Source organism: Megalobrama amblycephala, linkage group LG11, assembly GCF_018812025.1.
Source record: "Megalobrama amblycephala isolate DHTTF-2021 linkage group LG11, ASM1881202v1, whole genome shotgun sequence".
NCBI lineage: Eukaryota > Metazoa > Chordata > Actinopteri > Cypriniformes > Xenocyprididae > Megalobrama > Megalobrama amblycephala.
Genome location: NC_063054.1, coordinates 32,277,876 through 32,291,940, shown reverse-complemented (window position 1 = coordinate 32,291,940; position 14,065 = coordinate 32,277,876). Strand labels below are relative to the sequence as shown.

At 36.9% G+C, this 14,065-nt stretch overlaps 1 protein-coding gene across 3 annotated transcripts in view; it reads left to right on the top strand.

Moving 5' to 3' along the window:
* The first annotated feature begins 143 nt into the window (after positions 1–143).
* rcan2 (regulator of calcineurin 2) overlaps positions 144–14,065 on the top strand; it is a 101,649-nt gene continuing 87,727 nt past the window's right edge. Inside the window, exons 1-2 of one of the 3 annotated variants that reach the window (XM_048207476.1) lie at positions 144–301; positions 5,038–5,255. In XM_048207476.1, the coding sequence (XP_048063433.1) occupies positions 5,040–5,255 (216 nt within the window). In that variant the 5' untranslated portion in view covers positions 144–301; positions 5,038–5,039. Of the gene's footprint in view, positions 302–2,890; positions 3,145–5,037; positions 5,256–14,065 lie in introns of those variants that run through there. The other 2 variants (XM_048207478.1, XM_048207477.1) reach the window with 2 other exon arrangements.

The window sequence follows — 14,065 nt, the reverse complement described above, 5'->3', positions numbered from 1 at the left end:
CAACAGCCAACTGCTGGCGAAACCTCTGACGTAACTTCTCCAATTTGCATATCAGCTTTTAGGAGAAGGCTATTGGTCCATGAATCTCCCCCGCGCTCGCAGGGCTGCATTTCATTAGAGGGTTGAGCAAACATCGTTTGAATGCCGGGAGGCGGTCATTGGTGAATCAAGCTGTCTCTGCAGTAACGTCAGGAGATTAGTGAATCGCAGCTGGAATGCGAGCTTGATTCACAAAGGCAAGAGAGGGAGACAAAGCCACCGCTTAGAAGATACGCACACCGGACTGCCACATCCCGCACAGGTACCGAAAAACCGTGTCGACTTTCTCCATTAGATCATCCTGTATCTGTAGGCTACCGTAGTGCTTTTCTGACAGGTGTTTCTGCTTTATAAATGCACACAGAGAGAGAGAAAGTCAAATTATCTAGTGTTCTATAATACATACTATTCTATATTTAGTATATATCCTATAGTATATACTATACTATACTATATTCTGCATTGCTTTAACCCTGTATGCATGTCACTTTTAAACAGATCACTTTTGCACAAGAGTTTACGGGGACTTAGAACTTGGAAAGTCTGCATTGGTAGACAGATGTGCTACAGTAACCAACCTTACAATCCTAAAAAGATAAGCAAGACATTTGATGAAGCTATTGAATTTGTAATAGTAGCCTAGTTTCTGAAGTGCACTCCTTGACCTTGACAGACGCTGCCAGTAGTGTGCTGTATTGACAGTTGCTCGAACAGGTTGATGTGGCATGTTCACCATAAGGGTTTGTTATATTAGTCATCAGGCAGAGAGAAATGACGAAAATAAACCCTTATTGCGAATAGAAGAAAAGTGAATGTCAGGTGATGACGACAGAGAGACCGCTCCTCCAGTGATGACTCAAAGGGGGATGCAGCAAACAGGTTGCAGTAGACTGTGATTGACACTTACCCTTTTCATTTTGCCCTTTATGCACTGAAAGAGTAAAACAGAATATATGTTATGTAATACAGAATCATTTATCTTCAAACAGCCAATTTTTGTACCCAAAGGCATTTATAATCTCTTAGTTGTAACTAATAGGGTCATGTGCTGTAACTGTAACTGTTAGGGCATTTCATTAGAAATAATTTTTAAAAGCAATACAGTAAATATAATAACTTGACTTTTTTTAAACCTCATGATCTGAGAGACCCCAATGCCCTTTAAAAAAAAAAAAAGAAGTTAAAAATAAGTTTAATAAAATAACATTTTCTGATTAGTGTGACCACACTAGATTGACCACATACAGAAGCAATATTGGAGAACAGTCATATTTCTGAAAATAACATGCCAACTTTGCTAAAATAACATCTGTCAAATGGGGTTAGGTCATGAAAACAATTTTATGGGAGAAATAAGAGATTGAAAATAGAGTTTATTTATAATACAAATTGGTTATATAATAATGTTTGTGTATACTGTATATGTATGCACATCATACACAAAAAAAATCATTGGGGTCAGAGTAAAGTCAATATTAACAAAACACAAGGGTATTTTAAGTAGCATTCTAGTTTCCCCTATTTTATAAATAATATTAGAAAATGGTTAGTTCCTGTCCTTGATTCTGATTGGTCAATAGCTTCAAGATAAAACACGGCTATGACCGCTTCACCCAACAGTTCTGTGTATCACTACACAACACCCTTAGCAACCACTCTTAGCAGCGTAAACTGTATGTTCTCAATTTATATTGTTCATTGAAGCTTACTGTATGTAGAAGAGTATTGTGAGAAAGAGGCTGAGTAAGCGTGTTTATTACCTGCATTCAGATTTTGCATTTTCCTTCAGGTCAGTCTTGTGTTCATAATAAAAAATCTCTTTAAATGTCCGATGTATTATTTTGTCCTTTTAACAGTTAAGGGGTTTTCCCGTGACTGACAGTTGCTAGTCAAAGCATTTGTCAGTTGCGTCTTGTTCCGCGTTCATAACAATTCAGTCTTTTCAATGTAAAAGTCTTTGCTACTGACTGATACACTCATAAAGACAGTCTTTGCCGCCATCTAATGGTGTGATAATGTAACTTCTGTTGCCGTTCATGGTCAGGGACTATTTTTTCCAGCGGAAGGAAGGCTTCGCTTCGCATTTTGCCTAACAACACCCTTCAGTCGTGACTTATTCACGATACAGCTCAGCCTCTCATAACTTATTGCTTACATGTGGATTAAACAATATTTAAGAGTAAACTTGTTTACTGCATTTGTTTGTATGTACTGTTTTCACCCTGTAGTTTGTGTAGCTATAATACAGATTTGGAGAATGATATTGATTATTTATATGGTGAGTTACTGTATATTATTTCCCATTTTTAGTGACCTTAGTCATGCCAACAAGCAAACATGTCTATAGCTTTAGTTAAACAGTATGCTTTAAAGATCATTTCCCAAATTAAAGGCACTGTAAATAAAGCTGAGCGCCTAAAGCATGTCTGTGCTCATGCATAGTTTTATGCACATCCTTATCTCATAGCAGGGTCATTGTGATAATGTAAATGAAATGGATCCCTGTCTGGAAGTCTTCATGTTAATCAAGTGCCTCACAATCTCTGCATTTCATTAGTCCTCATTCTATTTTTAGCCACGTTTACACAGGGCAAGACTGAACCAGACAGCTCCAGCCTCTATCTATAGCCTTGAGTGAAAGTGAGAGCACGCGTGTGCGTTAGAGAGCGTGTATGTGTGGCTGGTGACGGGCAATTGATCCCAAAATAGCTGCGGGAGATTTAACAGTGCGTGTGACACCGGCGACAGTGCTGGCTTTGCCCACGGACCAAGCTTGTCAGGGTGGATCATCGGAAGAAAGGGCATTTGGAAAAGCTCTATGGAAATGGGTGCAAGCTGTTCCCCACTCGCCGTTGTTGTTTGTGTGGGCTGACAAGAGACCGGCTCTGCTTTAAGCCCATCACCTAATCTTTTGGTGGAGCATTAGTTACCGAGGCCCAGGGGTTAACATCTGCTCGATGGGGTTCTGGGAGGTAGCTGTTCTAGTACGGTGTCACCTGTCGTGAGGACAAGCTTTTTTTGCTGCCTGAGTGTACAGAAAAAAAAATAACAGTTCATAAATATCTTGTTCCTTTGGGAAATGATTTGCATCAACAGAACATGAGGGTATTTTAAGTATCTTTTTTGGTTTTAACTGTTTATAATTAAATAATATGTATAAAACAATACAGTATATAAGAGTATACTTATATATTATTGCCTCTATTTGTTTGCGCTTACTGTTAGTGATTTTACCCTTTGTGTTGCTACAAAGAAGATCTGGTGAATGACACTGATTATTTTTTAGTCAGTTTAGTTCAGTTTTTAGTCAATCCGGTTCCTGTTTCTTATGCTGTCTAGGTGTAGTGAAAATTCTCTAAAAAGCTCTTGCTTAGGCCTCTTGTAAGGCCATAAAATTTGTTTAAATCAATATAAGGAAAATTGCGATTCTTGCGATTCTCTCAATTCTGACTCGCAATTCTGATTTGCAAAACTCACATTTGCAAGTTATAAAGTCTCAAATGCATGTTATAAAGTCAGAATTGGGACTTTATAACTCGCCATTGCGAGTTTATATCTTGCAATTGTGAGAGAAAAAGTCGCAATTACCTTTTTTATTTAGTGGCGGAAAAAAGCTTCCATAGCAAAGTGTAGAATACAGCCTGTAAGCAATTGAAAAATAATAATAATGTGGATTAACAATATTTAAGACTATACAGTTGTAAGAAAAAGTATGTGAACCACTTGCAGAATCTGTGAAAATGTGAAAAATTTTAACAAAATAAGAGAGATCATACAAAATGCATGTTATTTTTTGTTTAGTACTTTAGTAAGATATTTTACATAAAAGATATTTACATATAGTCCACGAAAAAAAAAAAAGCTGAATTTATTCAAATGGCCCCATTCAAAAGTGTGTGAACCATTGGTTTTGTAGATTCTTCAGTTTTCTAGCATTTTTTTTACATATTTGAACCCTTTCCAGCAGTGACTGTATGATTTTCAGATCCATCTTTTCACACCGAGGACAACTGAGGGACTCAAACACAACTGTTAAAAAAAGGTTCAAAGATTTGGGGGGTGAAAACTTTTGAACAGGATGAAGATGTCCAAATTTTTCTTATTTTGTTTAAATATCGTTGTTTTTCATTTAGTACTGCCCTCCGGAAGCAACAGAAGATACTTGCATGTTTCCTGGAAGAAAAAATAAGTACAATTTACCTTGATATTCAAATTCAAAAGTTTTCACCCCCCCAACTCTTAATGCATCTTGTTTCCTTCTGGAGCATCAGTGAATGTTTGAACCTTTTTTAATAGTTGTGTTTGAGTCCCTCAGTTGTCCTCAGTGTGATAAAATGGATCTGAAAATCATAGTCACTGCTGGAAAGGGTTCAAATTATGCAAAAAAATGCTTAAAAACTGAAGAATCTGCAGGACCTGGAGGATTTTTCTGAAGAACAGAGCTCAGTTTAACTGCTCAGGACAAACAAGGGACTCATGAATAACCATCACAAAACAAAAAACAGTCATAGATCATCCAGGTAACCACACACAGTATTAAGAACCAATGATTCACACACTTTTGAATGGGGCCATTTGAATAAATTCAGCTTTTTTTTTCTTGTGGACTATATGTAAACATCTTTTATGTAAAATATCTTACTCAGGACAGTACAAAACAAAAAATAACATACATTTTGTATGATTTCTCTAATTTTGTTAATTTTTCACATTTTCACAGATTCTGCAAGTGGTTCACATACTTTTTCTTACAACTGTACGTTTATACTGTTGAGTGTTGTTGACTGTATTTGTTTGTGTTTACTGTTACTGTTACACTGAGTTAGGAACTCACACTGAGTTAGGAACCATATATTTCTTATATTTAGTGACCTTAGTCATGCAAAAAAGCACACATTGTCAGTGTAAGTGGAATGCAAAGTGTAGAATATATCCTGAAAGCAATTGGTGATATTAGAAATCATCCCCACTTTTGATATTGTTGTGTACCCCTTACAGCCATGAAGGGAGAGCACTTATTTGCCAACATGAGAAGCGCTCCATTCCTCCAGCGGGTTTACCTCCTAGGAGGAGAGGAGCTGGTAGTCCTGCAGTCCACCGTGGGAGAGTCCTCACTGGGAGACAGTTTCCAACAAATCACTGACTTCAATGATCTCCCCACGTCCCTCTTCGCCTGCAACGTGGACCAATCAGTATTTGAAGACCATGAGGGAAAGGTAAGGTGAAACAGAAGTTCGTCGCCACCAGTGGCACCAAATGGAATTGCAAAAATGATTGTTTCCAAGATTCTAAATACGTTTCAACCTCTCCTTCTGCCATTATTCAGATTACAAACTCACATAATTGGTTGAGTTTAAGAGTTTAAGAGCATGAAAAGAAACAATATTTCCCCCTTTTTTAGATAGTTTTAAATGTATTGTAGCACAGTAAAAACCTCATGGAGACATAGGAACAAAGGCAATTTGATTGGTAGGTATGCTAGAATGCTCCAGTGGAAAAGTAATTCCCTAGACCTGCATTACATGATTGTGAATTAGGCCTCTCCAACCCAATTATCCATGTAGGCCACTTCAGGTGTGAAATTCGGCTTGTGGGCTCTCGTCTACACTGCTTTCTTCTCATTTGCAAGCGCTCTAAGGAGTGAGTTTACACCTAGAGGCAAGGGAGTATCTTTTACTTCTTGTGAAATCCTATTTGTGGTTTTGTTGCTGGTATGATTTGCTTATGATGACCTATGGCAAAAATATTGACAAAATGCAGATGAATAGTTTCTTCCAGTAGTTTCTGTTCAGCATCTTATTTTGTCACAACAGATGCAGATAGAACCAAAGGGCTACATGGCTGATTAAAACTATCATGTAGTAACGAAAAGCTGTTATAGAATTTATAATGAGTTGCTTTCGGCTTCAACAGCTTGGTGATAAAACATGGGAGAAATTTGATGAATCGGAAGTTGCAGCAGATCTTTTCTTCTGTATTGTGACATACATCCGAGTGTAACGGGTTATCACAAAAAAAAATGCGGAGACTATTCGTTCATTGGTTGTTGACTGAATTTTTGGGTGTTGCAATCAAAAATGGTGACAGATGAACATGAGCTTGCAGAGGTGGAGTTTAAGTGGAATCAATGATTGGAGAACTTCTGCATACAGCAGGGCCTATATAACTACATTTTTACCAGAAAATCCAGTTATGACATTTTGATAAAACGACCTTAAAAAATGAAACGTATGTTACTTTTGATATGAAGCAAAGTCTCAGTTTTAAAATGACGTACATCTTATTATGAGATTCAAAAAATAAATAGCCTACCATTTTGGCGCTGTTTAATGTGGCGTGACAGATCGCTGTAGTGCCTCAGTTAAAGAGAAGCGGCAGCACGAGCACGTCTGAACATCCTCTCCTCCGCTTTAATACCAGTTACAGCGCGAAATAAACATGAACATCTGAAGGTATGTTAAAATATACAGTACAACTTACCGAAATCCATATCACGTCTCGTGTAATAGCTCAATCAGTGTTTCAACCTCGGAAAGACGTCAGTAAAACACCTTGTAAACAACGTTGCGTAACGTCACATTTACCTCAGAAAAACATATTCAGTGACCATAAACTCATTAGTCAGCTAGAAAAGTTAACTCTAGAAAGTCAGCATTCTGATTCAATGATTCATTATAATTTTTAATGTTCTTCAATATTTAATTTAATTTAATTAAGTTTGAATAAATCAGCCACAATTTAAATGTTTATATTTCAAAAAAACGAATTGGAGTAGAAATATGATTATGTAATTCTAAACTTTAGTTATTATTAAAAACATCATTGAGTGTAATTTACATGTTTGTATATAAATACCCAGCCCTATTTACCAATATTAGCATTCTACATAACATCTCCTTTTGTGCTTCATGGCAGAACGAAAGTGTGTTAAAGGATTAGTTCACTTTCAAAAATAAAATTTTCCTGAACCGCCAAAACCGCACTTTCATATTCTTCAAAAAGCTTACGCTGTATGTCCTACGCCTTCCCTATTCTACTTACAGAACGAATACAGCGCCAGTTCCATTTTTTCCGTAAGTAGAATAGGGAAGGCGTAGGACATACAGCGTAAGCTTTTTGAAGAATACGAAAGTGTGGTTTTGGCGGAAGGACTTGGAAGGTGATCATTTGTTTATATAAAGCATATACATTTACATTTTTTTTCCAAAAATGACCGATCGTTTTGCTAGATAAGACACTTATTCCTCGTCTGGTATCGTTTAAAGCCCTTTAAAGCTGCACTGAAACTATAATTTTGACCTTCAACCATTTGGAGGCCATTAAAGTCCACTATCCTGGAATGTTTTCATCAAAAACCTTAATTTCTTTTCAACTGAAGAAAGAAAGACATGAACATCTTGGATGACATGGGAGTGAGTAAATTATCAGGAAAATTTTATTTAAAAGTGAACTAATCCTTTAAGATGACATGATGATGACATAATTTCCCTATTTTGGTAAACTATTCCTTTTAACATCGACCCTTCAGGTATTTATCTATAGTCTTTAAATTGACAATGTAACAGAAGTAGCGACTGATAATTTCTTCCATATCATGATGAACATTTTTGGATTATCAAAAAAAATGTAGAACAGGACTTGGTTCTGTCCATCGGTACACTCTAAAAAATGCTGGGTTAAAAACAACCCAAGCTGGGTTTAAAAATGGACAAACCCAGCAATTGGGTTGTTTTAACCCAGCGGTAGGGTTAAATGTTTGCCCAACCTGCTGGGTAGTTTTATTTAACTCAACTATTGTTTAAAAATTACTGTATTGCTTAATTAAAATTAACCCAAAGTATTTTGGAAATGAACATTTATTAATGTTCAATGAATAATTATTAAACAATAAACATTTATTAAATTGCTTATTAATAAATGTTCACCTTTTGACTATTATTGTTGCCTCTAATTGCATCTCGTTTTTAATTTTAAAAATAAACCAGCTATTTTGGGTTCATTTTAAGCCAGCCATATAGTAATTTTTAAACAATAGTTGGTTTAAATAAAACTGCCCAGCATGTTGGGCAAACATTTAACCCAATCGCTGGGTTTGTCCATTTTCAACCCAACTTGGGTTGTTTTTAACCCAGCATTTTTTAGAGTGTACTGATTCGATCGAGGCAGATCTAAATGCGAATTTGCAGTAGAGTGTAAGAATGGGGGGGGGGGGGGGGGTGTTTAAGTGGACTAAATGATTGGAAAATTCTGGCATACGTCACCAGAAAGAAGTCTGTTGTTTCACCGGAAGATGTAGTTTGATGTCGTCATTTTGATTAAAAATTATATGGTGAATGGATGGATGAATCATTCAAAATAATATCATTAAGACATATTTAGAAAATAGGTGAATTTCCATTTCATGTCAACTTTCTGTCTCCCGAATGTTACATCTTGTGGAACAGGAAACACAGCAGTTACTGAATATTTGACCTCTAGCTGAATATTTAGCCCAGACCTTCTTCGAACAGTTTTAAGAACACCGATCATGTGATATGCTGAGCTCTGCCAGGTCTGTCTGCCTCTCTGACCTGCACTGGACTGCATCAAACACACATAGAAAAAGAAATCTGAACACAAACGCACATACACTTCTTACACTGATCCATCCTGACAGCTACTCTCAGACAGACTAGATCATCTGATTGAAGGACTGTGTAAAAGGTGGTCCATGACTCGCTCCATTGAGTCACAGGCTCCAGAAGGGTTCCTTATGAAATAGAACAAGTGCCCTGTTTTTTACTCTTGAATGACTCCACTAATACGAACACACACACACAGACACACACACACACACAGTATTTCTTGAAAAGTATCCTCTTGCCTCGCATTAACTTGAACCTGACTTGGCATGACTCATGTGGTTAATTTCCTTACATAACAAGAACAGTGTTGAAAGTTATAGTTTTTAAGGTGAATTCAGTGATCCATAATCAGGGACTTTGCTGTACCATGCTGTTAGTTTGGTTTGGGGCAAGGTTGTGTGGCTTCAATGCTTTTGTTAAAAGTTAGGTTACACTGTAGCCTGAATAGAGTGTCACTACAACATTATGGCACTGTGGGTGTCATGCAGCTTTTTATTTGAAAGGGTTAGTTCACCCAAAAATGAAAATTCTGTCATCAATTACTCACCCTCATGTCGTTCCAGTCCAAACCCGTAAGACTTTAGTTCATCGTCGGAATGCAAATGAAGATCTTTTTGATGAAATCTGAGAGCTTTCTGTCCCTCCATAGACAGCTACACAACTGAAACTTTGATGCTTCAATAAGAGATCGTAAAACTAATCCGTTTGAAATGAGCAGTTTATTCCAAATTTTCTGAAGAGACATGATCACTTTATATGATGAACAGATTGAATTTAGGCTTTTATTCACATATAAACATTCATTAACTCACACATCAGTTGTGGTAAACAGAAGCTCAAGCATGTTTGCTTGAAGTGAGGTTCATTTATGTGTTACGCAGCATGTTTGAGCTTCTGCAAGAGGTTTGTTCTCGCGCGTCAAGCATGTTTGGTTGAGCTTCTGTTTATTTTTGCTGATCAATGTTTATATGTGAACAAAAGCCTAAATTAAATATGTTTATTATATAAAGCGACCATCTCTCTTCGGAAATTTGGACTAAACCACTCAATTCATATGGATTAGTTTTACAATCTCTTCATGAACTTTTTGAAATGTCAAAGTTGCGTAGGAGTCTATGGAGGTACAGAAAGCTCTCAGATTTCATCAAAAAGATCTTCATTTGTTTTCTGAAGATAAACGAAAGTCTTACAGGATTGGAACGATATGAGGGTGAGTAATTAATGACAGAATTTTCATTTTTGGGTGAACTATCCCTTTAATAGTGTACCAGTCCTGCCTGGTCCTAATTAAAAATGAACAAATGATCAAAACAGTCCAACAAACAAGAAGTTAATACTGAGTTCTGTGCTGTTTTAGGCACAATAATGACAGTTTTTGCTCTTCCAATAAAAATAATTCCAAACAAAGTCACTTTGCGCGTCACCTAGCAAGTAGCAGATCAGTGTTTTTGAACGAATCAGTTGAATGAATGATTCACTGGCTCACTTATAATAAAAGGTGTCTTTGACTTGAAGCGGCGCTGCACAGACCAATCGATGTATGCTATCAAAGTACTGTGAGAATGATTTAGAGAGTAGACATGCTTTCGGATCGCTCTTGCTTTTATGTCAAACACCGATCGGTCTGCAAAAGTCGTACACGCCTAAAAACTAGTCACTTGTTTAATTTGAGTTGAGTTAATGATTTAAACAAATCGAGTGAGTAAAAGACTCGCTCATAAAAAGTCACATGTCGCCACCTACTGGCATATCGATGTAACCTGCAGAAAGGGTCTCTGAAATAAAAACACCGACTGTTGTATGAATTATATTAAATATTATTTGTTGTAATAATGTATATTTTCTAAACCAGCATAGTTTCTCTTTTTTTTTTTTTTTTTACCTATTTAGGTATTTATTAATAACATTGTTCTAATAAAAAATGGCTCTTGACAACTGTAGGACAATTTTTACTGTGAGTCAAATAAATGTTTGAGCACTACTGTGAGCCAAACAGATCTTTAGCCACATAGCAAGAATTCAAAGAATAATTCATTTCTTTGAGAAATTAAATTCTAGTGTCTGTTACAGAATACAAACCCCTATCATTAAGGAGGGAACATATACTTAATTAGGCAGCTAATTGTGCTGATAATACTGCTCTGAATGTTTGGCCACTTCCCCTACAAATGCCATGAAATATTAACCGATTCACAGAGCATGATTGCATCTTCTGTACTGGCCAACTTGCATTAATGGCTTTTTGCTGAACTGTTTACTCTTGATAAAGATCTTCTCTCCTTCCTCTAAATTAATTACAGAGCACATGGTCATAGGATGCAGAAGCTGTCTGATAGTTATTCAACTGATTGCTGTTTAATGAATCTATCTCTGATTGGAAGGGGACAGTTTTACATTAATGGGTGTAATGGGACTCACTGGCCCATTTATGTATAACTTAAGTTGATGGAGCTACGAAGGCTATGCTATTGTCATTCGCCATAACCTAAACTGCACTTTAGCTTGAATGATAATTTGTTTTCTTGCTTATAAAGTGGACATGTAATGAAAAACCGGACTTTAAAAAATAAATAAAAGTATTTGATACACTATGTAGGCATATTCTGATTCTATATCAACAACTTGTCATTAAATAAACTAATATAATTCTCACAAGCTTATTTACTGTATACAAATGTACGTCACAGTAACGGTTCCCAGTTTGTTTGAATCAAGACGTAGCCGAGAAATGATTTGCAGTTTTGTGAGGGAGTCACTTAAAGGGTTAGTTCACCCAAAAATGAAAATTATGTCATGCACACTTATGCACAATTTAAAAAAATATAGCAATACCAAAATACAAACAACGTAGAATAGCTTGAATACAGCGTGCGTCTCCCTTAGACTGTAAACGAAGCTCGGGCGCACCGGATAACACGTCAGCAGCGTCTTACGTCAGCAGCATCACTGCGGAGTCGTGAACCCGGATTGACAACAGACCCGGAAGAGAATACAATGCTGAATAAAGTCGTAGTTTTTGTTATTTTTGGACCAAAATGTATTTTCGATGCTTCAAAAACTTCTAACTAACCCACTGATGTCACATGGACTACTTTGATGATGTTTTTATTACCTATCTGGACATGGACAGTATACCGTACAAACACTTTCAATGGAGGGACAGAAAGCTCTCGGACTAAATCTAAAATATCTTTAACTGTGTTCCAAAGATGAACGGAGGTCTTACGGGTTTGGAACGACATGAGGGTGAGTCATTAATGACATAATTTTCATTTTTGGGTGAACTAACCCTTTAAACTCAGTATTGAGGTAGTGACAAATTGGGTCCACTTTCAAAATCTCTGGCAAAATGTTTTATGAACTAGCATAGTATACAGATACGCTAATAGCAGATTAGCCCAATAGCTTAGCTTATACACTACACATTTACAATCATCATTATCAGTAATATGTAATACTTGTTAAATGAAGTGTTTAATGTCCAAATATTTAAGTTATAAAAAGAATGATGTAATGAATTATTATTTATTTATTAATTTACATAGGCTATTTTAAATGTACTGGTATATAATTTGTGTGTACTTGGTAAAACTGATAGTTGATGGCTCTGAATTATTTGTTGAGAGTGATTCAAACAACGACCTCAGCTGTGAATCTTTTTGATTCATAATTTGCTCACGAATCGGACATTATGGAAGGAAAACTGGCGCGCAGGCCAATAAGACGCTATCCGATGAAAATTAACGCAGGCAGATCTTGAGCTTTCTTGACTGTTGCTAATGGAGACTAGATTCTGAACGATTGTGGCAGATTTTTTTCCCGCATTTACGACCATTTTAGTCGCAGTCTGGAGACAAAAATGTAAGATCTTTTACCATTTAAGTGAACAAATAGGATTTGTTCTGTTTTGATTCAGAGTTAAGGGGATACTTCTGGATAAGTGAAATCCAAGTATGCCCGTTTATCTACTATTACCCTATAACCCTATATCTATAACCCACACTAATACATATATTTTTAACATTTCATGAAAGCTACATACATCTCGTCTAGCCTGTGTCTGTGTCAAGCTTAAAATATAGTAAACTATTGCTTTAAATGTATAGTAGTGAAGGGAGAATCATAGAGAGGTTGGGAAATTATGTAAAACTAAGCTCCTGCAACCACAAGGGCATGCTGGAAAAGCATGGATGCTGTTATAGTCAGATGGCATAATGTCATCTGCATCATCTTAGGAGGAATTATTATATTTCTAACCTTATATTTCACTCATGTGTATGAGATTATTGCATTTTAAACATTCTACGCCCATAGCCGGCTGTTGCTTGGCCGAAGCCCCCTGTGACCCTGCAATCCCTTCAGTGCAGAGTATTCAGCATCCCTGATTGGATTTGGCAAACATCCGGAGAGCAATGGAATGCTCCAGATTTATGAAGCTTAATGACAGATGACAGCGAGACAGAATAGACTGTTGCTATTCTCGTTTCTCCCGCTCTCCCCTCTCGCCTGGACGCAGACTGCTGTCGAGTGCCCCCACTTTGCTGATTGATCAAGGGAGGTCAAATTGTTGCAAAGGAGCATCAGCACCGTGCCGTTGCCTTCAGCCGTGATTCGCAGCGCTGTCAAAATGTTTGATTGTGTTTGGCACCTCTGGAAGAAGTGCTGCTTGTGCATCTGTGCCGCTGAATCAATTTAGGAGGCTGTGATTATATTAACCCCATGAAAGGCCCAGGTGATGCATAGGATCTATTTAAAGACATATGGCATTATTAGCTCCCTAAGAATAGCAAAGCAATCTTACAGATTTTACAAAATCAGGCAGTCTGGAGCCCACGCAGAGAGCTGATGCAATGCGAATTATGTGGATTGACTCTTCTGTCAAGACTAAAACCAACTGTCTTTCTTTCTAATTATGTTGTTTTGACAGCAAAACTTTAAGCTATTGAAACTTTTTTTTTTTTTTAATCATTTACTCACTCTCATCTCGTTCCTAACCTGAATGACTTTATCTCTTCTGCGGAACACAAAAGAACATATTTTGAAGAATGTTGGAAACCAAACAGTTTCAGTTCCCATTTACTTTACATTGTATTTCCATATAATGGAAGTCAGTGGGAACCGAAACTGTTTGGTTACCAACATTCTTTGAAATATCTTTTTTTTTGTCATTTTGTCATGACATAAGGGGAAGGAAGGGGAATTTTGGGTGAACTATCCCTTTAAAGGGGACATATAATGCCCCTATTACAAGTCTCTGGTGTCCCCAGAATGTGTCTGTGAAGTTTCAGCTCAAAATACCCCACAGATCATTTATTATAGCTTAATTTGCCCCTATTTGGGTGTGAGCAAAAACACGCCATTTTTGTGTGTCCCTTTAAAAGCAAATGAGCTGGTGCTCCTGG